Genomic DNA, 25664 nt, shown 5'->3' on the forward strand with positions numbered 1-25664 from the left:
CAAAGGAATTCCCTCCAAATATTTTTTACATGAAATCTCTAAGCACTTGGTCTTTTCTTATTTCCCCCAAATGGTAGTCTTTATTTCCTGGAAAAGGGAGCATTAAAAAAAATTCAAGTGAGCAACTAAAAAAATAAAGCAAGAAAAGCTAAAAAATAAAGCAAGTGAGCAAGAAAAAAATAAAGGCTCCTTTAACTTTGAAAGTAATCCTTTCTCTCCATCATCCCATTATATACCCAGTTATCCTAGTTATCCTGCAAAGTGCTGAACAAAATGTTAATATTTCTCCAAAATCTAATGTCTGAATGTATATGTAACCTTCTTCTGGTCACTTCCCACCTCACTCAATGGAAAAAGCACAATGATCTATTTACCTATGGCAAACAGAGTTACCCACGAACAGTAATACATTCTCTCTCATGAAGACTATGAAATTAAAACTATCACCTCATTTTTTCTGATCCCAGACAGTACTGATAATTTACATAGAATTAAGAATATATCACTATTTATTGTCATATTTTCTACAATATGAACTGCAGTAAGGTGATGTTTGGGGTAGAAGACCATTTTTAGGCTATTTCAATGTATTTTATTTTAAAATGAAATTAGCTTTTTAAAGCCTCTTCCTTCACTTAGAGCAGTTCATGCCTTTGTCATTCTACTGGAGAAAGTAGCAGCAAAACTCAGGATATGAAAAAGCTCAACGTAAGACAGTTATTTTCTTACCCCTTTCTCTTACTGTCAAACCAGGCTGGCAGGGTATGTTTCTAGCAGGAAGATGTGATGGTATCAGAGATCATAAAGTAATTTAAGTTAAAAAAAAAGTAATTTATGATCATAAAGTAATTTAAGTTGGTATATGTTATGTTTACATCATGGGATATGTGATGTTTACAACATGTCATGTTGTCTCCCTTAAACTTTGACCAATTTCTTATACCCTATACCTAGAACAGATTACTACTTGCTCCTTTTCCTTTTATTTACAAAAGTTCTTGTCTTATTAGAAAACCCATTCATAAAACTGGACTTTTAAACAAAAGGCTCATGTCAATCTATAAAGTTCTCTCTTGCTATTAGTGACTGTGGACACTTAAACTCCAGCCTCAGAAAAATTCAGGGAAAAGATGGATGCTACAACTGAAACTGACAAATTCTTTGTGTTCCTTTTTACTGCTATTTTTAAAAATTTTATTTTTGGCTATGTTGGGTCTGTTTCTCTAGTTGTGGAGCAGGGGCTGCTCTCGAGCTGCAGTGTTGTACAGGCTTCTCATTGTGATGGCTTCTCTTACTGTACAGCACGGGCTCTATCTAGGCTTGGGCTTCAACAGTTGCAGCGCATGGGGCTCAGTAGTTGTGGCACATGGGCTAAGTTGCTCCTGGGAACGTGCGATCTTCCTGGACCACGGATCAAACTGGTGTCCGCAGCAGTGGCAGATGGATTCCTAACCACTGGACCACCAGGGAAGTCCACTAGTTTGTTAAACTGGCCTGGGAATTCTTTTCTCTTGGAAGACTGTTAGGATCAAATTTGTGAAATGGGAGCTAATACCAACCATTCTCGGGTTTCTGCCAATTTGGGTTGCATATTTTTCTCGCCAGATCCCTGACACTATAGCTACACATCCTTGAAACTTGATTTTGTTCCCTACTAGATATAAAACTTTTTAGTGAATTTGAAAAACAGATCTGGTACAAATTGGGTCCCCATCAGTTAATAGATAAGCTGTATGCATGGATAATCCTGATTACAAGGTATTTGTGAAACTTCTGGGTGAGAAGCCATTTCCAGAGCTACACTAACGTGAAATCCCTTAAAATATGTACAATGGGGGTAGTAAATAAACTATAAAATACAATGCAATGGATTTGAATTTTCAAAAAATTCGTATGGAAGGCAATTTTCCCCATAGCACTTTCTTTTGATAACGGAAATTGCCAGTTGTTTCAGCTTGCAGACTTCCAAATACTACCTTCAATTCCTCCATTTTCAGTTCATCTTATATGTTGGTGCCAAATTAATCTTTCTAGAACACAAGAGTGTTACTACCCTTCAAAAAAATTCAATAGTTTCCCACTGTCAGAGAAATAAGTTGAAAACAATTAGCCTGCTACTCAGTGCCACCATTATCTGGTTGCGACCTACCTTCCCCCTATGCTCTGGACTACCTATGCCGAGGATTGGCCTGCAGCCTTCAGGCTGTTAATGGACATAAAAAATTCAAATTTCAGCAGTTTTTTTTTAAATAGTCACTCTGGTTTTCTTATATATTTTCTGTGGTTGATTTCATGCTACAATAGTAGAGTTCAAAAGTTCCAGTACAGACCTTGTGGTCTTATCTGACCCTTTACAGAAAGTTTGCCAGTCCCACCAAGATCCACTTCTGTTCCCACCACTTAACCTATCAAGATCCCTCCCTGCCTGGAATGTACTACTCCCACTCGTTTCTGATGTCACCTCTGAGGATATCAAAGTAAAATTTTCAAAAACTTTCAAAACATGCTTCTCCCACAAACACAAAATCAAGATGAGCCAAGCATTAACTTAGACTTCCTTGGTGGCTCACATGGTGAAGACTCTGCCTGCAATGCAGGAGGCCCAGGTTAGATCCCTGATTCGGAAAAATGCTCTCTGGAGAAGGGAATAGCAACCCACTCCAGTATTCTTGCATGGAGAATTCCACGGACAGAGAGAAGCCTGGTGGGACTACAGCCCATGGGGTCCATAAAGTTGGGCATGACTGAGCAACTAACACTTACACTTAAGCATTTCCTCAATTCATTGAGGGACCCAGTAAGATGGTAAAGCTGGTTCCAAGGGGATTTGAGGGACTATTTATTTATGGGCACAAAAGAATTCAAATAAGGTTGCATGTTAAAACTGGATAGCGTCCCACAGAGCAATAAAACCCTAAATTTGGGGGTTACCTTTTCTATCAGTCAGAAATCTGCAACTCAAGTAACTTCACAATGTTTGAGCTCTAATTACATAATAAGTAGCAAAGTTAAACACAGGTACCTTCTCTTAGATACTCATCCTTGGGCAGAGGTTAAACTGTGTCCCAGAGTCAACTGAAAGGTCATTCATGCCTCCACTCATTTCCATGCTTTAGATCATCTATTTTCATAAGGCCTCTCCTAACCCTTCGAGTCAATATCGTCCTCTCCTTTTATGCACGCATTATATTTTGTACTTCCATTATAAGACTCAAATATCTTGATTTGTGTGTGTACTCCGTTTTCCCCAACAAGTACTAGGCTCCGTAGAATCACAGTATATGAGAGCTGGCGTTTAACCTCCCCTTTTACCGAGATTCGAGCACTGGGTCCAATCTCTGTAGCTCCCAACATCTGCCTTGCACAAACACACCAAGTCCTCAATGCTGAACATGCAAGCCCCCAAACACTTCCCAAGTCGACTGCACTTTCCTTAAACTTTATCTGCTAATGAGCGGTGCACTGGTGTGTGTCTCCCCCCTTGCTCCCGGGTTAAGTGACCATCTAGAGCAGGCAAGGAACTGTGTTTTTTACCAACCCTCAAGATCCTAAACCAGTGCCTTACACAAACCGGCAGTTCCACAAATAACTGTTGGAAAAAGATGGAAGGGGGCCTATCCCCCAACTGATGTACCTGGAGACAGGAGTGTCCTAATCTCTCCATTCCTACAAACTTAAACGGCAAATAACCTTCCTGTCTCACCTATAGCACTAATTTCTCAAAGTAGGTGCAAATGCCGCGCGCAAAGAGTAAAAAGTTCCCCCTCAAAAGACCTCAAATTTTCGCTGCCTCTTTACAGGATCTCCAACCCTCAAAAAGATGGCGAGGTGGACCCAGGCCCTTAATTCAGAAGTTAGCCCTTCTCCGCAAATATGAACAGCAGAGGCTTCTGCGGTGCAGTTCCTCGGCGGACTGGTTTACTCTCTTTAAGAGGAACCGAACCTCCACTTCACTTTCCGACACTCTGGGCTCCGCACCCTCCGCCTCGGCCTTTCTCCCGCGGTCAACGCGGCCGTTTTTCTGGGAGATAGTCCGAGGCGCGTGGCGCGGCGGTTAGCCGCCAACGGTTTTCCACCGCTAGGGGGGAGCGCGGGACGAGCGGCGGGAACCAGCCCGGCCAGAGGCTGCGGACGTAGGGCGGAGCCAGCGCCGGGAAGGATCGCGAAGGAGCTGGGAGGCCCCGCCCTTTCCGTAGATATCTCTAGAAAGCCGCGCAGGAGCCCGAAAACAAAGAGTGCGCACGCGCGGCGGCTAGGCCCGGGCATTTTGCTGCGTCACCAGCCGCCGCCCGGCCTCACCACCCCTCGCTCGCACGCACGCACGTTCATTCTCCGTCCTCGCGCCCCTTTTCCTACACTTTCCTCTTCTCTCCGACCGGAGGAGTCGCTCTCCTCGCGCGGTGCATTCTGGGGAGCCAGGTCGAGCCCGCCGCCGCCGCCGTCGCTTGAGGAAAGCGAGAAGAGGCCGCGACTGAGGAGAAGACGCCGGGGTCGCCACCGGAGAGGAGTCGCCTGCCCAGGAGCTGCCGCCGGAGAGGCCCGCCCACCCGTTCGCCCGTCCCCCTGCCCCGTTTCACGATGTGAGTGCGATACCTCGCCGAGAGAAGGTCGTCCGGGAGGGAGGCCGAGGCCGCGCGGGGGGCTGCCGGGAAGCCGTCCCTTCCCCTCCCCCTCTTTCGGCCCCCTCGGCTTTCGTCCTCGGTGGAAATCGTTCTTGCCTGGGGGTGGGAGGTTCATTATCCTAGTTCCGGTTACCGTTGGCGGGTGGAGGACATTTTTCCTCCGATGTCCGCTTTCCCCACCTTTATGCTGGCCTTTGGCTTCCTTGTGCCGGAAATCCCACTTACCCCCCATCGGCCGGGCGGGCCCCTCCAAACTCTCGGTAACTTAGCCGTAGGCCTTAATCTCCTGTGAGCTTTTGACCATGCGGGCGCCCTGGAGGCGTGGACCCTGGTGGGCCTCTGCTCCGCTCCAGGGGCAGTTTGGCCCTGTCGCTCTGTGATGCTGGGGCTAGGCCCGGGGCCAGGTGCACCTGCGGTGGGTGCTACCACGAGGCTGCTGGTGCTCGCCGTAGAGCACCACGCGGCCCTCCCCCGCGAGCGACAGGTACTTCCAGGCGACTGGAGGGAGGCCATACCTTCTTCGCAACTTAACTTCCCTCTCGGGTGTCGTGATTGCTTGAGTGTGGTCTTTCCAGACTTCCTCCTGACTCCAGTCTCGCTGAGTGAAGGTTGCCAAAACTCAATCGTGTCCTTGGCAGCGAGGAATTACCATTGAGCGGGGAGTTCTGCACGTGTTGGAGTCGAGAGATACTTGTGGATATTTTCTGTGTTCTATATTAAACTTTAGGCGAGCTTTCGTTATCTTGGCTTAATTTAAGGATGAAACAGGTATGTCATTACCTTGGCTCAAATTTGTTTACGTGAGGTGGCTAGATACTTAAGAAGTTTTATGATACAGGGAATCCTTGATGATTTTAACCAAATGAGAATTCTTGGCACCGCCACTTTGAAGCCTTTAAATTTTTCTCAGGGAAAGCTTTACATTTTCAGATGTGAGAGTTTTTTTGGCACTAAATGCTTCCTAAAAATTGCATATGGAGAGCAATTGAGGGGAACAGTTTTTATTCCTGGAAAAAATAATGCTCTTTCAGGGGTTTCCTTAATAAAATAATGCGGTGAGTATATTTAGTTAGACATCTAAATGGATATGGAAAAAAACACCAGAGCCAGTTAACGATAAGCCTTGAGAAGAACGCGTGTATTGTTGTAAAGTAATATGTTAGAATTTGAAAGGATTCCTCCACCCCCAAAAGTATATAATAGCTTTTAATCTACGTAGTTTGTCCTTTTACTCTAAGAAATCCGTATTCCAGATAATGTACAAGGATTGTCAAGTTTTAAAACTGTGAGAACATGAATCCTCACGTAAGGCTTTACCAACTTTTAATAGGTTAATGTAACCAAATCTTTTCACGAAGAAATAGTATGTTGAATATGGTTTGAAATAGAAACACTCTGGGAGGTCACATGAAATAGTTAAATAGGTAAGAGATTTAAGTATTTGTAAATAGATTAAGAGCTCGGGTAGTGTAACAATCGCTATTTCTAAAAGCAGTCTGTAGTTAAGAATGCTACTTTCAAAATGAGTGTTTGAAGAGTCCAGGTAAATCTCATTCGTTCTAAGATAACTGCATATATACCCTCTCGAAAGTTCTTTAGGATATCTTATTAATGACTGAATGAATTTACAAGGTGAGTATTAGGAGTCAGTTACTTGAGTTGAAAAAGACTTTAGTAAGAGTCCTAGGAAGAATCTTGGCTGATGAGGGTTCATTTTGTTGATGTCTGCTGGAAACATTGTTTTAGTTGTGGAGAAAGATGTTTTTTGCCGGACATCTCAAGGGTTTAGGGTCTGCTTTTTATCACTTCTTAGCTCTTCAGTCGTCATTTCTGAGGTAAATTTCTTTCAAGTTTTTAAACTTTTGTCTAGTAGTTTGCATAGAAGTGAAGTCGCTCAGTTGTGTCCGACTCTCGGACTGTAGCCTACCAGGATTCTCCAGGCAAGAATACTGGAGTGAGTTGCCATTTCCTTTCTCCAGGGGATCTTCCCGACCCAGAGATCGAACCCAGGTCTCCCACATTGTAGGCAGACGTTTTACCGTCTGAGCCACCAGGGAAGTCATTCTCCTACCTTGGAGAAAGCTGGGAATTGAGGACCTCTCCTCTGTTTAAGACCCACCCTGCCGGGGTTGCTACTTTACTTTTTCTTTTTTAAGCTATTGTAGTTGGTTTTAATATCAGTTGGACCTATTAAGAGATGGAGTAAAATGTTCAGATTTGAGCCATTTGAAGTCACTCTTTCCAGTCTTATTATTACACTATCCAGAAATATACTGTGACTATTGTTACCGTTGGTTAACATCGTACTTACTTTGTCATCATTCAGCTTTGTAAGATTGTTCCCAAAGTAAAATCCATCTGTTTTCAACCTCCGAAACAAGTGATAATAATGACCATACAGCATATGGTTAATGTCTATAAGCTAAGAGTAACTGATGTTGGCTTTTGTTCAGTGTTGATTTCCTAACCACTGTAACCTGGCAACTGGATTTTCTTTTTTTTCTCCTGTGTTTGCACTAGAAGGCAGTAGAAGCGAAGTGACAGATCACTTGAGTGCAGACCAGTATGTATTGTTAAGATTTCCCTTTTGAATTGTGTTAAAAGATCTTCTAGAAGCTGTATCATTGTGGAGTGGTTAGTGATAATTGCGTCCCAGGAAAAAATACTTTTGTAATATCAACTGTTTAGACTCAATCTAGTTCTGAAACACTAAATTGAAAATTGCTGTATCTAGTGTATTTTAAAGTGTTATTATTTGCTGTGTCGATTGGCAGTAATAGATTTTACATAGAAGCTGAATTCCCCAGAACACCTTTGAACTTTTGGTTTTCCAGGAAGATGCTAATACATCTTGTTGTATTCCAGAGCCAAATAAAACGTGTTGTTGTGGATTGTCTGTGCAATAGTTGATCTTCTCATGTACCCATACTTTATTGCTAGAAAGAGTTTATGTCAGGGCTCTTTCCACCTCAATATGCTTAATTATCTTTGTGTACTGAAAGGATGTAAGTCACAGAGGTGTTTTTTAAATTTTTAGTATTATTACAAGGTTTAGTTCTTCAACTATGATTTGAACCTGGAATTTCTGACAAAAGTTTTTTTCCCCTACTTTATGAAAAGGGAGAATAATTTTCCAAGTGGTCCTTATATTTCCAATAAGGAAATGGCAACCCACTCCAGTATTTTTGCCTGGAGAATCCCATGGACAGAGGAGCCTGCTGGGCTGCAGTCCATGGGGTTGCAAAGAGTTGGACATGACTGAGCAACTTCACTATCACTAACCACTCAGTTTTATTATTTAATATAACTGCTTCTATTAAAACCTTGCCACTTCCTGAGATATGAGGCTCTGAAATCTGTTACGTTGACCTTCAGTTTTATTTATATGAAGAAAAATTAAACATTTCACCTGGTTTGACAATGTTAAAAGGATATGAGCACACAAGTGGTAATGTGAGAAAGTCATAGAGTTGCTTGGAAGGCAGGCATTAAGTTGGGGCGGGAATAGTGTATTTAAGAACACATTCACCTTTATATTTTAAAGTAGTAATTACCAAAGAAAGGAACTAGCACAAAGGTTCACTCACCCCTTGGTGTCTTGGTAGTGTTTCTGTTTTTGTTAACTGTTTTGGGGTTTTGGGTTGGTTAGTTTTTTAATGGTGCTGCTAGACCGCCAAATGGCGTAACCTAGCAGTTCTATTTATTAGGTAGTTGGATCCAAACAACTTAAATGCTTTGTCTTAACAGCCTCCTAACTCTTTGGAAAACTAATACACATAAATTGCAAGGAAAATGTAGTTTATTGTATAACTATGGTGATTAATGGAAGGTGTCTGCCTTTTGTGCACTCTATAACTTGTTATACCTTGAAATCAGATTGGATACTTCCATCTCAATTCCTCACTTGATTTTTGTTTGTTTTTGGTTTGTTTGTTGTGTTATTTTGTTAGTTTTAAATTAGAACAGCCTCCAGAAATCCAATTTTGCAAAGATGACACTTAGTGGAGAAGAAGGATATAGTGCAGTCTACTGTTGAAACTGAGCTACTTGGTATCTTGACTGAAGCTGAGTATCGCTGAATTTCTTTTAAATTTGAAATCTTCTGGAACAGCTCTGTAAATTCTCCCATAGAGCTGTGATCCACCTTGGCACCCAGTTTGGGAATCACTGGACTTGCATGTATATTCAGATCACTTTTCCAGAAAGTTCTACATGGTGCAACTGACATACAGAAGATGTGAAAATATGAGAAGCATATCAGGGTTTCTGTGAGCAAAGAATATGTGAGAGTTTGGTTTTAGATGTTTACAGGCAGGACTTTTGATAATACTTAACTAACTGGAACTGCTTTTTTTTTCTTTTTTAGCAGATTATTCTTGTTTCCATATCATTCCTCACTTGATACAAACTGAAAAAGATTACAGTTTCTTTTTTTGTAAATGATAGGCCAGTTGATAGACTTAAAGTATCAGTTATTCTGAACTTCGGTGACATCTTTTTTAAACTTTTTTTCCGTTTTCTCTTTAAAATTTTTTTTTTTATTTTTAATGTTTGTTTATTTGTTCGGCTGTGCCTGGTCTTAGTTCCAGCATGTGGGAATGTGGGATCTAGTTCCCTGATCAGGGATGATAGAACCTCGGCCCCTTTGATTGGGAGCATGGAGTCTTAGCTTCTGGACTACAGGGAATTCCCTGTAATTTTTCTAGATGTTTAAAAATATTCTAGGTATATTAAAAATGAGTGATTCTAGTCTTTAAGAAGCTTTCCATTTACTAGAAATGTTTAGTTTATCCTCTAAACATAGAGTATATTTACTCCATTAAGTTCTATTTTTAAAAAAATTTAGTCTTCTGATTACTATTGTTGTATCTTAGAATTCAAAGTGATCTTTTAATTCAAACAAACATCATGTTCCATTAAAAATGAACTCATGGGGGACTATCATTACTTCTGAATAAAGTATGTGAGGTTGTATGTCATAATGTATCTTACAGTTAAACACACAAATGAGTTACCTTTCAAAGTGGTAACCAACACAAGTATCTTATGGTATATCACATATTTATGCTCTAAAAAAGATAAACCATAACTAGTAATGGATCTGAACCATCTATGCCCATGTTTCATAGAAGACTTTGGGGCTAAATGTCATCCAGCTTGAATGTGAGCTTCTTAAAGGCAGAGGATTTATCTCTGGACAGTTGTCTCTAGACAGTTCCTGGTATCGTGTTCAATAAATACTTGTTCGTTGAATAATATTCAAACTCTAAATCTCTTAGCTATAAGGCTTGACTATATGAGGTTCTTGACAGTGAAGGTTGGGACTAACTCAGATCTTCTATAGCTGGTCCTGTGTTCTGCTATATCACATCTTTGGTCAAATTCAGCTGCATATCATATAGATTCAAAAGTAGATTGCTGGTCTCTAGTTGAAAGGTAAAGTTGGTGAGAGTCATCTATAGCTTTAGATTCTGTTAACTGAGACTTTGCTGTATTTGGGGAAATCTGGAAAAGAAGTACCACCAAAGGAGTATATACCCTCAAATTACATTTGACTTGTTTGTGAGCCCTTTATTAGGGAAATGTTTATTTTGGGAATATTTATTAGTTACAAATTGATCAGACTGATCTTTCTCTTAATTAATTGAGTGATTACCATAGATTCTCTTTTAAGAGATTCTGCCCTTTTCTTCTCCCCTCCAGTTTTTTTCATATCCAAAGAAATTGGCCTTTCAGTAAAAAAGTAATACTTTTTTGCTTGATTAATTTCTATATGTGCCCATCAGTTGAAGATAAAACCTAATACATTTTTATTTATTTATTTTTTTTGGCTGTGCTGGGTCTTTGTTGCTGCATGGGTTTTTGTCTAGTTGCTACCAGTGGGAGGGCGGCTACCTAGTTGCAGTGCCCGGAGTTTTCCTTGCAGTGGCTTCATTTGCTGGGGAGCGTGGGCTCTAGGGCACGTTGGGCTTCAGTAGTTAGGCTCTCAAGCTCTAGAGCACAGACTCAATAAAGTCTGCACAGGCTTAGTTGCTGTGTGGCACGTAGGATCTTCCCGGACCAGGGATCGAACCTGTGTGTCCTGCATTGGCAGGCAGATTCTTTACCATTGAGCCACAAGGGAAGCCCAGATTTATCTTTTCAAAATGTACTTACTACTTTGGCTGTGCCAGGTTTCAGTTGTGTCTTCAGTTTTCACTGTGGCATGCAGGTTCTTTAGTTGAGATGTGTGGTATCTAGTTCCCTGACAGGGGATTGACCCTGGGTCCCCTGCATTAGGAGCATGGACCATGAGGGAAGTCCCAAAACTTAACACATTTAACAATATTTGTTTAATCACAAAGATTATTGTCATTTAGTGTGTGCTCATATCACATTTTTCAAGCCCTTTAAGTACTTTTACAAAAGTAGAACATTTTTTGTTTTGGTTTTTTTTGGCCAAGCTATGCCGCACACAGGATCCTGACCAAGGAATGAACCCATAACCCCTGCATTGGGAAAATGGCATCTTAACCACTGGACCACTAGGGGAAGTCAGTGGTGCATCCATTTTTTTTAAAGGGAGAAATGCCCTTCCCTGAGAGCTCAATGGTAAGAATTCGCCTGCAATGCAGGAGATGTGAGTTCGATCTCTAGGTCGGGAAGATCTTCTGAAGTAGGAAATGGCAACCCACTCCGATATTCTTGAATTGAAAATCATGAACAGAGGAGGCTGGTGGGCTACAGTCCATGGGGTTGCTAAAAAGTCAGACATGATTGAGCAGCTAAGCAACATATGTATACTTAGAGCTGATTCATGTTGTAAGGTAGAAACCAACATAACATTGTAAAGAATCATTCTCCAATTTAAAATGATCATTCTCCAATTTAAAATGAGGAGAGAAGTGCTTATTGTTTTCCTACAAGCCATAGTTAAGATGAACCAGATTCTAGTATGCTAAAAGCAGTATTTGGGAACAAATGTGGTTTCCACTGTCATTCTAAGACAAGCTAAGAAATTTTAGTCAAAACTACAGAGGAGAGTTTTAGGTAATGCAAATTTTAATTGCTCAAATTGACATAGCCCTAAATATTGAACTTGAAAATACTTGTCAGAACAACTTGGAATGTCCCACTTCAGGGATTTTGGGTGGTGTTGTAATTAGTGGCTTATTTACATAATGTATAGAGAGATGAAAAAAGTTTTGCATCTATGTTAGTATTAAAAAATGGATTAACAGACTTGAACAGTAGTACGGGATTTTGCCAGGGTTTGTATAAGACTAGAGATAAATCTAACATAATTTAGATGCTAGAGTTTAAAATCAGCCTTTCTCTGGGTTAATAGGAAAAAAGGGTGATGTGATATGATCCTCACAGAAGACAAAAAGGATTTCATAAACACTTGGTTTACCTTTCAAGTGAGTGAATATGTGTGTCTGTTACTATTTAGGTTAAGGGTAGGATTTCCTCTTGTATTTTCTGATGGTTTAGATCGGGGTCACTTGGTAACTATTAGGTTTTACAGGCCATGAGTATCCCTGTCTCACATTCTTATTTTTTCAACTCTTAAATATTACAAAAGTTAGGACTTCCCTGGTGGCTCAGTGGATAAGAATCCACCTGCAATGCAGGGGACATAGGTTCAATCCCTGGTCCAGGAAGATTCCACATACTGTGGAGCAACTAAGCCTGTGCACCACAACTGCTGAGCCCATGCTCTGCAACAAAGAGTAGTCGCGCTCACCACAACTAGAGAAAGCCTGCACAAAGCAATGAAGACCCACACAACCAAAAACAAATAAATAAATAAATAATTGACATACATACATACATATATATATATATATGCACATATATATACACACCAAGTGGCTCCTGGGCCAACCTCTGATTTGGATCATTTGATTTTGCTTTTATTATCTGGTAAATGATCATATTAGTTTGTTAGCGCTGCCATAGCAAAGTACTAGAGGATGGATGATTTAAACAGTAAAAATTTTTTCCTTAAAATTCTGGAGAGTGGTTCAAGATCAAGGTGTCAGGTTGGTTTCTTTTGAAGCCTCTCTACTTGGCTTGCAAATGGCCTTCATCTATCTTCACAGGGTCTTCCCTCTGCAATGGTCCTAATCTTTTGTAAAAAATTAATGTATTTTTAAAATTAATTTTATTGAAGTATAATTGCTTCACAGTGTTGTGTTTGTTTCTGCTGTACAGCACAGTGAATCAGTTACATATACATATATCCTCTCTTTAGATTTCCTTTCCATTTAGATCACCACAGTTCCCTGTGCTATTCAATAGGTTCTCATTAGCTGTCAGTTTTATATATAGTAGTGTGTATATGTCAGTCCTAATCTCTCAATTCTTCCCACTCCTCCCTTCTCTGCTTGGTAACCATAAATTTGTTCTCTACATCTGACTGACTCTGCATTGCAAATAAATTCTTCTTTACCATTTTTCTAGATTCCATATATAAGCGATATTATGATACTTGTTTTTCTCTTTCTGACTTCCCTCTGTATGACAAACTCTAGGTCCATTTATGTTTCTACAAATGGTGTTATAAGAGTAATATTTCACTGTATAGACCTATCACATTTTCTTCATCCGTTCCTCTTGTGTATGGACATTTAGGTTGCTTTATTGTAGCTGTTGTGATCTCGTACAAGGACATTAGTCATACTGCATTATGGTCCACTCTAAGACCTCATTTTATGTTAAAGGCCCTGTCTCCAAATACAGTCACATGAGGTTTAGGACTTAACATAGGAATTTGGGACACAATTCAGGCTGTAACAATGATGTAAATCTAGATTACTGAATGTGAATTCAAGGAAAGAAAAAAGATTCTCCCTGATTCCTTTGTCCTTGATAGGAACAGAAACCGAAGAGTTTATGTACTTGGTTTTTGATAGAGCTGCCAGGTCACCAGTGGTGGTCCTCCTCCATTACTATAGGTTCTTAATGCATAACTCCACTTTAAGATGGTGAACACTCTACTTTAACATGGTAAACGGTACTGTTAACTATTTCAGATTACATTGTTAAATTGGCTGGAAAAGCGTGTTTACCAGTATTGAAATAGCCATTGGTAAACATGCTGGGAGAAGAATCTTCTCATTAATCAGGTTAATTCAACATTGTAAGTCAAGTTGGGCCAATAAAAATTCATTTTCAAAAAATCTGGGTAATTGTTTTTAGTGCTACTACTGGAAAGATAGAATACTACAATGAATTCTTCAGAAACCCATTATTCAGTCCCAACCTTTACCAGTACAGGTATTCTTATTTTATCTACCCCCCTCTCTTTTCCCCAGTGGATTTTACATTGAAAATCCCAGACATGTTCCTTTAAATAAGGAACATCTGCAATCTGGATACCTTTGACAACAGGCAATTCTTGTTTACCAAAACAACAATTTCTAGAACTTGAGAATAAATGACAATTGGGCAATAAATCCTAAACAGATCTTCTGGTCTGTAGCTATTACAGTCTTTGTTGTTTTGTGTCTTAATTGAATGGAAAGGATTGATTTTTCTTTTTAAATAAGTTTTGCCATTAGATTATGTTGCTCTAAAGAAACAAACCATTCTGTGTCAAAACCATTTCATATCATTTTTCTAAAGTGTGAAAATAATAAACCCATCTACACTTAGCAGTTTGAACATTTAGCAGGTCATTGCCATGTAGCTTTCTCTCCTCCTTTTTTTCCCTTAATTATTTTAAAGCAAGCCTCATGTACTTCTCTTTTAATCTTGAGTGCTTTTTTTTTTTTTTTGGTAAAGCAGTGCCTTTCACACCTAACAAAACTACCAGTTTTCACGTTTCTAATACTCTGTCCATATCTAGGACAGGTTTCCACGGTTTCGGGAATTTTTTTTTATATTCAGTTTGAATTGAGATGCATACCAGATGTACAATTTGTGCTTGTTTGATAGTTCTTAGGTCTCTTTTAATCTAGAACAGTTAAGTTCTAGATTGGAATGAATCATGTTGATCAAATCAGGAGGTAAATGTCTGGTTGTCCAACTTTTGGTGATGCTGAGATCATAAATTCTTTATCTGCTATTCATCTAGTCATTACTCATGGTCCTATTTATTGATGAATGACTGCCAAATCAGTATAAAGATTGAAAAATGGTGGTTTTATTTTATTTTTTGTTTTCTCCTCTCACATTTTATTCCACACCAGAGCTAGAATTCTGTAAGGAAGCTTCCTTCATGAAATGGTCCTATTCAGGTATCATTAATAAAGATTCATAAAGAGGACTTCCCTGGTGGTCCAGTGGTAAAGAATCTGCCAGTGCAGAGGACGTGGGTTCTATCGCTGATCTGGAAAGAGTCCACATGCCACAGGGCAGCTAAGCTTGTATGTCAGAACTGCTGAGCCTGCATTCCACTAGAGCTAGAAGTGGAGCCTGCACACCCTAGAACTTGCACTCTGCAACAGGAGAAGTCTGAGCACTGCAACTAGAGAGTAGCTCCCACTCACTGCAAATAGAGAAAGCCTGAGAGCAGCAGTGAAGACCCAGTGCAGCCAAAAGTAAAATATAAATGGATAAACAAAATTTAAACATTCATAAAGGGAAAAGAGGATAGATGCCTGTTCTTTCTTCTCAGTTGCCTTTTTGTAAAGAATTGGAGCTGTATTATCTTCTGGTAATCTAGAATTGTGGATAGTTTTTAAATCAATATAAATTTGGAGTATTTATAGTCAGTGTATTTGGATCAATTTGCAGTCATTCTTTCAAATTGTCACTGGCCAAGGAGAGAGACACCATACTTTTTTTGCCTGAAGTGGGCAAAACATTGTTTTTATTTTTATTTCTTTAAATTTTGGCTGCGCTAGGTCTTCGTTGTAGCATGTGGCCTCTTTGCTGTATGCAGGCTTCTCATTGCAGAGCCCTGGGCTCAGTAATTGCAGTTAGTGGGCTTAGTTTCCCTCAGTCATATGGGATCTTAGTTTTCCAGCCAGGGCTCAACCCAAGTCCCCTTCAAAGGGAGATTCTCAACCACTGGATCATAGAGAAGTTCTGACATATTAATGACCAAAGATATATTAATTTGTTTTATTGTTTAGTTCCTAAGTCGTGTTTGACTCTTTGGACCACCATGGATTGTAGCCTGCCAGGCTCTGTCCATGGGATTTCCCAGGCAAGCATACTAAAGTGGGTTGCCAATTCCCTATTCAGGGCATCTTCCTAGCTCTGGAATCAAACCTGCATCTCCTGCATTGGCAAGCAGGTTTGTTACCACTGAGCCATCTGGGAAGCCCAAACATTTGTTACCCAAACATTATTGACCAGAGATGTTTAAATATTCACTTATGTAACAAATTTCCAGCCACTGATGTTTTTGCAAAAATTCCCTAGTCAGTAATGAGTTAAGTTAACAAATAATAAATATTTTCCATTACAGAGCAAACATGGGGGGAATTCCTTCTCAGTCCAGGGATTAGGACTCCTGGTGCTTTAATTGTTGAAGGCCCATTTGATCTCTGGTTGGGAAACTAAGATCCCACAAGCTGCATAGAAAGGACCAAACATGTTACCACATATTGAGAAAGCTGTTTTGGCAAGAAAATGAACTAGAGGTAATGTGTGGCCTATTGGAACCTATTAATAAACTCCTAAACCATTTATTTTATGTACATTGACATGGTAACATAGAAATTGTGGTTTTTATTTTTAATTTTTTTAGTCCACATAAGTTTGGTTCTTTTTCAAAGTGAAGTCGCTCAGTCGTATCCAACTGTTAGCAACCCCATGGACTGTAGCCTACCAGGATTCTTCATCCATGGGATTTTCCAGGCAAGAGTACTGGAGTGGGTTGCCATTTTCTTGGTATTGAACTAGGTCACCCACACGGTAGGCAGACGCTTTACCGTCTGAGTGACCAGGGAAGTCATAGACATTTTTCAAAGACATTTTTAAATCCCACCCAAGTCTGCCAGTAGATGCCTAAAGAAATAGCTGTTACTCTTGGTATTTCAGCTTTGGAAATTGCTGTTTATAATTTTTTTTTTTAATATTTATTTGCCTGTGCTGGATCTTAGTTGTGGCATGTGGGCTCCCTAGTTGCGGCTTGTGGAATCTAGTTCCCTGACCAGGGATCAAACCTGACCTGCATGGGGAGCTTGGAATCTTAGCCAGTGGACCACCCGCCATTTATAACTTTTAATTTCAGAGCTGATATCAGTGTTCCAGAGTAGTGTGTGGCAATTAGTTTAACCATTACACAAGTGTAATCATTGTGTAAAAATGAGCTGTGGCTGTAACATTTTAGAACTTGAAACGGTTACACCTTAGGATTGGGAATTTCGGAAGCAAACAATTCCTTTATGTTGAGTTGATTTATGAATAGTGTTTGAAGATACAACTAGTTTCTTTAAAAGTTTTGATTTGAAGTTTTGGGTTTATAGAAAAGTTTAAAAAATACAAATAATTCCTGTGACTTTGATTTTTAGATGATCAAAGTGGCACATACTTATTTTTAAAAATTGCACCCAAAATGGAAAATAAACGGTTTTTAAAATAATTGGAACAGTTAGGATCAATATGGCTCTATTTCCTTTCTTTTCTCTTTCTGGCTCATGCTTTACAGGCAAGTGCTGTTAATCTACCTGTTCTTCGCGCGTGCATGCCTGCGTGTGTGTGAGAGAATTCTTGGAGTTTTTATGAGTGTGTAAATATTTATCGAAGTAACCTGTCTTGGTCTTGAAGATAACAAAAATTTTATTTATCACATGTAATCTTGTGTGTGTGTGCACTCAGTATTGTCTGACTCTCTGTGACCCCATGGACTGTAGCCCACCAGGATCCTCTCTCTATGGGATTTTCCAGGCAAGAATATGAATTGGGTTGCCATTTCCTGTTTCAAAGGATCGTCCCTACCCAGGGATTGAACTCATGTCTCTTGCATCTCCTGCATTGGCAGGTGGATTCTTCACCACTAGCACCACCTGGGAAGTGCTTATAATCTTTACTGCCTGTTAATTAACCATATTTGACTGTATTTGCGTCTAGCAGATTTTTAGCCATATTTAAAACATAATTTTTAATGGATGAGTAGAGCTTTAGGCAGAACTTTGAAATACTGTCATTTCTCATACTTCTAAAAAATTCCCCCCCCAAGTTTCTCGAATTGTAAGTAGTAATGTTGCATACTATATTTCATATGACAATGGATTAGTTCTTTTAAATCCTGTGAAGTTGAATTTTTAGGAGCAGGGCTGTAAAGAAGTAGCACACAAATTTTAACAGGGCTACCTAAATGGTTAACTCCATTGAACATTTTGGTCTTATGTTTTAAAATCTCTTTCTATGAGGAAACAGTATCATTGCATTTTAACCTGAAATGCACCTGTTAGGAAAAAACGTATTAATAGTTCACATTTAAATTGTAATATATTGCCTCAAAATAACACTCTGATGGAGAATAGAAGTATGTTACTTACATGCTAAATTTCAGAGGTTATGTAAATACCCACTTAGTGAATTTCAGCTTAACTTTGTCTAATTTTATCTCATTATAGGCAACCTGCTTCTGCAAAGTGGTACGATCGGAGGGACTATGTCTTCATTGAGTTTTGTGTTGAAGACAGTAAAGATGTTAATGTAAATTTTGAAAAATCAAAACTTACATTCAGGTAAATTACCATTTTTACATCCTTGGGTGAAAAACTTGTTTCCGACAGCTTGAATAGCTTTGGTTTGCTTGTTTTGTGTTTTCTCTGAAGTTATTACTAATCTTTACCTCTTTGAAGAGACTCATTTTCCCCCTCCTTTTTTTTGTACAGTTGTCTTGGAGGAAGTGATAATTTTAAACATTTAAATGAAATTGATCTTTTTCACTGTATTGATCCAAATGTAAGTAGTTTTGAAACTTTAATCCCCCCCAAAATTTAAATTTAACTTTAAATTGTGAGGAAATGGACATAATTTAAATACTCATTTTAGAGATGAATATTAATTCTTAACAGTTCAGAGGCTAAATATAATTACATGGTTTGCATTGTTTTCCATCTTGTAACTACTTCTTTGCATATTATTTTTGTTGTTATCAATGTTTAGACTCAGGACAGTACTGTCTTTTTTAACCTTTTTAAAATTGCAGTGTAGTTAATATAATGACAGTACTCTTGATGCTTGTTTTATTTAAGCATCGATGTAGCTAAGTATGTTCTATGTTTATACCATGTTTACTAATTTTTTTTAAACTTTTTATGCTATTCACCTTGTTCAGGGGAGGCAAAAAATGATACTTTTGCTATTGGATAGCTTATGAAATCTTCAGTAGCCTAGATGTTTCAGGGTGTAGGGAAAGAAATGAGGAGGAAAGAAATGACACCAAGCAACTTTGTATCCTATATTGATACTAGAGAGTTATAACAGTGTGAAAACATTTATTTTTGTTTTAGGATTCCAAGCATAAAAGAACGGACAGATCGATTTTATGTTGTTTACGAAAAGGAGAATCTGGCCAGTCCTGGCCAAGGTTAACGAAAGAAAGGGCAAAGGTAGGTTTCTTTTCCTTTTTTTTTGAAAGTTAGGTATTTTAAAATAATTAAAGATACATTGACATCAAACTAAAAAGTTTCTGCCCAGCAAAGAAAACCACCAAGATGAAAAGACAACCTACTTAATGGGAAAATATATTTACAAATCATGTATCTGATAAAAGGTTAATATCTAATGTATATGAGGAACTCCTACAATTCAGCAACAAAAATCCAATTAAAAAGGGGGCAGACTTCTGCTATACCCCAATATAAAATAAAAATTAAAGAAAGGAACAGGTAGAGCAGTTCCCTGGTGACCTAATGATTAGGATTCCAGGCTTTCATTGCCTTGGCCCAGGTTCATCACTAATTATTAGAGAAATCAAATTAAAACCACAATGAGATATCATCTTCTAACTGTTAGAATGGCTGATGTCAAGAAGGCCAATAAGAAATGCTGTTGTTGGGATTATAAACTGATGTAGCCACTATGGAAAATAGTATAGAGATTCTCAAAAAATTAAAGAGTAGAACTACCATATGATCTAGGCATTCCACTTCTGGGTATTTATCTGAAGAATATGAAAACACTAGTTGGAAAAAATGTGTGCCATCTCTATTCATTGCAGCATTATTTAAAATAACCAAAATACAGAAGCAGCCAAAGTATCTGTTGATGAATGAATGGTAAACTGGTGTGTGTGTGTCTGTTCAGTGGATTAGTATTTTGCCATTTTAAAAGAATGAAATCTTGCCATTTGCAGCAACATGGATGGACCTTGAGGGTAATAAGTAAAATGAGTCAGAAGGAAAAAGACAAACCTAATTTTCAAAAATACAACAAACAAAACTAAAAGACACGTACAGAGAACAGATTGATGATTACGAGCAGGGGAGGGGGAGTTGAAGGGGTAGATAAAGGGGTACAAGGAGTCAGTTTTATAGTGACAGACAATAAGTGGACTTGGAAGGTAATCACTTTGTAGTTGTATACAGATGTCAAGTGACAATGTTATACACCTGGAACCGGTATTTTTAAAAATTGGTATGAGGAATTATAGTGTGTTTATTTCATGGCATATTTCTATTAAGGCCCTGTGTTCCATATGCTTTTCTCTACTTTGAGATTTATTAGTGTCAGTACCGAGGGTGGTCAGAATAAGATCAGTCTCTAATTGATGCAGGCTCTTTTGCATTCAAGAGAAAGACTTAAAGGTATAAATTACTGAAATATCAGATCAGAGTATATCATGGTGGCATTTAAAAAATAATGTTAATTGATTATCTGAATTTGAATAGTTTCTATTAGTGAATTTTTTTTTTTAAAGAAAAAAGGTTTCTGACAACTGAGACTCCATGAAACTATATTTACTAATATATATTGCATTTGACTGACTGATTTTTCTAGTCTATTCTTTCTTTGTGCTGATTCCATGCCTTGCTAGTGAGTATGAACTCCACAATTCAATAATCTAATCAGAGGGTGATATTTGTGTTGATCTATAGCTTAATTGGCTTAGTGTGGACTTTAATAATTGGAAAGACTGGGAAGATGATTCTGACGAGGACATGTCTAATTTTGATCGTTTCTCTGAGGTAAGTTCTTTTAAATGCATTCTTCCACCTCCCTGTCAGTATACTTCTTTCTAGGCAGTTTAATTGGGTTTTAAAGGCCTAGTGGTATGTAAGGACCTGCATTACTTTACTTTCAAGACTGTTTTTTTTTACAAGTTTTTAAAAATTAGTGTCAAGTTCTAAAGTTGATGTGTAAGGGAAAATAAACTATATGGTCAGTACAACAGCTAATTTTTACTGTTTTTTTGAAAAAAAAAAAGTTAAAAAGTAAGTACCCAATTTCATGTATGCAGTTGCTTATTTAACATCTCTCATATGGCTCTAGCACCTTGATTTCAAAAGAGAGAAGGGAGAAATGATATTCATTCTCCTAAACTGTGCTACTCCTTACCTATAGTAATTGGTGCCACCATTTACCCAGATGTGCACGTCACAACTTTTAACAATCTCCTAAGTAAACTCTTAAATGTATTCAGTTCTGCATCTATTGCCATTGCATCTTGACATCTAGTATTGCACTTTGGAGCCTTCTGAGTATTTTTCCTGCTCAAAGAATCTTAACCAGTATTTAGTGTCTTCAGATGTAGGAAAACTTCACTAGTTACTCATATTATTTGAGAGTAGATGCTCAGGATTTTTATACTGAAAGGTTTTTGAGTCAGTATCTTTTTAAGACCCCTTCTAACTCTGAAGTTCAGGTAAGCATGTTTTTGAAGTTCCATATGAATTATTCAGTCTGCTTATTTATACCTCTTTACGTAATATATTGCAGTTCTTATTCTCTGTTGGGTCCAGTTTAAGTATATAAGAGTATTTTATACAGCCTATATGTTTTCTTTCAAGGAGTATGTTTATTTTCTGATTTTAACTTAGTTACTGGTGTTTAGCTAAATTCAGTATTCAAGGCTTTTATACAAACTAATCAGCCCAAAGGACTTTTAAGTTACCATTGATTCTTCACAGTATTTAAAACTACAATGAGAATACCATAATACACACGCCACTTAGTTGAACATACAAAACTTAACAACTAAAAATAATCCCATTCTTAGTCACCAGAGGTACCTGCTGTTCAGGATTGTGGTATTTAATTTCTGCATCATACATATGTGTCTAATTGGATGAATTTTTAAAATTTCACTTTTCTTCAATGAGAACTTACTCTTAACTTCCTACTACAGTTTCAGGATTTTATGTAATTACATAAAATCTAACTTTTCCAGAAAGGAAAGTACCTAACCTATAGTTGAATTTTTTTTTTAATTGGTGTAAATCTATGGCAGAGCTAAGGTTTATTCTGGAGTGTGCAACCTAATAATTAGGGCTTAATTTAACATCATTTTTAAAACTAATTTTTACACTTCGAATAGATGATGAACAACATGGGTGGTGATGAGGATGTAGATTTGCCAGAAGTAGATGGAGCAGATGATGTAAGTCTATAAATTCTTTTCTATGTTTAATAAAATAGTAAGAAACAATGTATTTACAGGTTGTTTTATATAAATCAAGACTGCTTTTTTTGCCATTGGTTGGTTTTTTTCCTAAAAAATATTTCAGGGAAAACCAATTCTTTTAGAAGTCTTCATTTTAGAGGGATGGATACCTACTAGGAATCAGGTGTCCCATGGATCATTCTTAAAGGGACCAGATTTATAGTTCAGAATAATTATTGTGCAGAGACATATACCTTATTCAATTAACAGTTTAGGGAATATTTTGACAAAGTTAAACAGGTTTTAACAGCAGGATGGTCAGAGACATATAGTAAACAAGTGGATGTTGTGAATCTGTAAGGATATACTGGTCCACTCTTCTCAAAATTTTCCCAGCTGGCATCCTGTTAACATCTTTAAGAAAGTTTTTCGATCTAGTTTGGAAAATATTTATTTAAATAGTTCAACAGTTAGGATTAGAGTTCATTGTCTTCTGTCATTCCAGTGGTCTTCATATTGAGCCATTTTTCTCTTGCACTAAATGCCAAGAGAGAAAAGAAACCATTTTATAGAAAAATTCATTTTGATTAGTAGAAAGGAATTCAAAGAATGGGCTCGATTCCCTCCAAAAGGCACACATCTTATAGGAAGATATATCCTCAGCTGTACATACTATTCATCTTAAATAAACCTGTTTTTAAGTCCATTGATAAGTTCATGAGATGAATGTAACCACATGTCTCTGCTACTTTGGTCAAAAGTATAGTGCTTCAACTTTTTAAGGCAAACTGTTCAGTTAGCGAAGGAGTATTTGATCAATTTGGTTGAAATTTTTTGTTTCTCTTTCTGCAGGATTCACAAGACAGTGATGATGAAAGTAAGTATCTTTGTAAAAATAAATCTACACAGAGATATTTCACATCAAAGACCAAACTCTTAAAATAGATAAGTTACTTGTTTAAAATTCTTAGAAGATCCGTGATTATGGAAGATACGTGATTATTTCTTTATGGCCTCTAACAAACAGCTAAAGCAACAATTTGAATGATTCAAAAGTTGTTGGGTTATTATCCTCTTGTAATTTTTACTAATCTTTCAAAAATCTTTTCAGAAATGCCAGATCTGGAGTAAGGGATATTATCATCGCTGGATTTTGAGAAAGAAAAATAACTTCTCTGCAAGATTTCATAATTGAGAGAATTCCTGAGTTGATAGCTCTAAAGGCAGATGCTGTATTTGCCTCCTTTAACCCATTTTTCAACCTGTTTGTTTTTTTTAAGGCTTCACTAAGGGTTGATATGTACCATTGTATGGGGCAGTTTTAAGTCAGCTAAGGCAATAACCTTGTGCATGAACATTTCCCAGATTTCCATGATGCTGTTGAGGTCCTAGGCAATTGACACAGCAGTTGTGATAAATAAAAATCTCACCTAAGTCTCCTTTACTCATAACGTAGATACTGACATGATAGGAAGCTCTCTGGTTTAGGGAAAGTAACTAAATTTTAGATTTTAGAACATGGACTCAAAAGTGGCTGAAAGAATTGGTTGATACTTTTAAACTGGTAACATGTTATTCCTCTGCCATATCCTTCAGGATTGTTCCACTAAAGTTTTATTTTTCAAAAAATTTACACATTATTGTATGTAAGTGATCACTTGTCAGTGTTCCAGATGTATCTTAGCTAAAACTAGTGAATGCCCTAACTTAGATGGTTTTGAAGCCTGTACATTTGGTATTGTTTGACCCTTAAACTTTTACATCTCTTAGCATGGAGGACGAAGAAAGGCTGTACATTGTTGCTTGAGAGTCTGTACATTTAGACCAAATTTGTATTTGCACTGTCAGTATGGCAAATGAGTGGAAAAAAATGTTAATACACTATTGGATTTTTTTATTCCTTTTTTTTTTTTTTTGGATTCAGCGTGTACCTGGGCTGAAAACCTCAATTTATGTTCATGACAGTGAGGATTTTTTTTAATGTCTACATTCTTTCTAATAAACTGTTGGAAGACTTCTTGGCTATCCTTTCAAGTGTCTGGTTTACTGTAATTTCATGTATTGCCATTTACTGGAATGGAGTTTTTATTTTTACTTGAGGAAGAATTTGGGAATATTCCTCTGTTTGGGGGAAACAAAGGCTTGCTGTAATGTCAGAGAAAACCTTTTAAAAGTGGATCTGTAATAGAAAATTGTAGATGCACTTTGCAACAGTTGGAAAAGAAAGTGTTGTGATTTGATTGAAATAAAACTAAATGTGTTGTCCTCCTCTAAATCTTTGAGCTTTTGCATTTTGGCACTTTTTATTCCTTCCAGCTTCTGTGTATTTGTCATAGCATAGAAATGCTTCATATTTCAGTACTTTCTCATGTCAGACACTAAGGACCTTTGTTATAGGCAGTGTTAACGTGCTGGGGGCAGGGAATACAAAGATAAATCCTTTAGGTAATTGTGTAATTGTATATGCAGGGAGCACACATCACAAGCTAAGCCTTGGGACAAATAGTGAAAAGAAACTTGGGAAATGGCAGATGTAGTAATAGGTATGGATAGAGTATTGTGGGGATTTAGAAGGAAAAACACAACCTTTTTTCTTTCCTTGTTAAGTATATAATTGTTCCAAATGAGATACTCAAAGCCATTTTCTTGAAATGGTACAAATAGAAAATCTTACTAGAGACTGGGCAATCAGCTCTTTTGTTACATTGGTCCTCTTATGGGAATGCAGTTTTTCTTCAAAGCCTTAGTTTTTTTCCACATTAGGTATGTTTGGACTTCTATACGTCTAGAAAATTATTTTAAATTTGGTCTCCTTTCTCTGGAGCATGCCAGAGGTATCAGTATGATTGATAATGTACTGCTTCATAGAAAAACTTTAAATTAAAAAAAATACCCTCTAGTTTTTTATGTTCTGGAAGTTAGTCATTAATGATTTATTGGCTTAATGCCAGCCATTGGGCTACAGTATTAAAATACAGCATGATGGATTTCTAATTTCATCCTGTTCCTTAAGATTTTTTCAAACCTGCTTTGTGTTCAAATACTATAGTGGGATTTCAGTAATGCTTACTGCTGTCAGGTATGAAGGCCTCTCAGTGGTATCTGACCCCTCTTTAAGTTAAAAGGATATCATGCCAAAAGGTGAATTGACAGGCCAAAACTTAAGGAGGACTATTTGGCCTTGCATTGCAAATCTGAACCATGGCTTCTTTTGCCTTAAAGAATCACTGGGGAGAGGATCATTTGGTGAATTTAAGCTTGGATAAGGGAGATGGCATGTCACCATTTGGCTGTTGTGACTTGTGATAAAGATGGCTATATTCAACTTCCTGAACTGTAAAGTTACCTTCAAGGAAGAAAGGAAAGTGATTAGTTGCTACAGCTTACATTTTATTTACCCGTTCAGTTCTTTGCAGGTTTTTTTTTTTTTTCTATTTAGCAGGAGTTCTTTTGACGTGTGATAATGAACTTCACCTGTATGTGAATATCAGCTGCTGTTCCCCTTTGCTCTCCCAGTATTGTACTAACCCTTGAGAACATAAAGGCTG

The 25664-nt window shown here is 37.9% G+C and overlaps 1 protein-coding gene across 2 annotated transcripts; it reads left to right on the forward strand.

Annotated features, from left to right (window-relative positions):
• The first annotated feature begins 3947 nt into the window (after positions 1–3947).
• On the forward strand, positions 3948–24391 carry PTGES3 (prostaglandin E synthase 3). Of its 2 annotated transcripts, XM_069584954.1 has the most exons (8): positions 3958–4580; positions 18140–18253; positions 18404–18473; positions 19025–19123; positions 20612–20701; positions 22051–22113; positions 22969–22993; positions 23228–24391. In XM_069584954.1, coding segments are annotated over exons 1-8 (483 nt in total). In that variant the 5' UTR covers positions 3958–4578; the 3' UTR covers positions 23248–24391. The 2 variants fall into 2 exon arrangements, with proteins under 2 accessions (XP_069441056.1, XP_069441055.1); XM_069584955.1 differs by lacking the exon at positions 22051–22113 and having other exon boundaries at positions 3948–4580.
• The last annotated feature ends 1273 nt before the right edge of the window (positions 24392–25664 follow it).

This window comes from Ovis canadensis, chromosome 3 (genome assembly GCF_042477335.2).
Source record: "Ovis canadensis isolate MfBH-ARS-UI-01 breed Bighorn chromosome 3, ARS-UI_OviCan_v2, whole genome shotgun sequence".
NCBI lineage: Eukaryota > Metazoa > Chordata > Mammalia > Artiodactyla > Bovidae > Ovis > Ovis canadensis.

What these genes read in the sequence shown, in the direction of transcription:
- PTGES3 (XM_069584954.1), top strand. An exon ending in AAATCAAAACTTACATTCAG is followed by an intron (nt 18,254 to 18,403) that starts GTAAATTACCAT and finishes TTTTTTGTACAG; the next exon opens with TTGTCTTGGAGGAAGTGATA. An exon ending in AAGTAGATGGAGCAGATGAT is followed by an intron (nt 22,114 to 22,968) that starts GTAAGTCTATAA and finishes CTCTTTCTGCAG; the next exon opens with GATTCACAAGACAGTGATGA.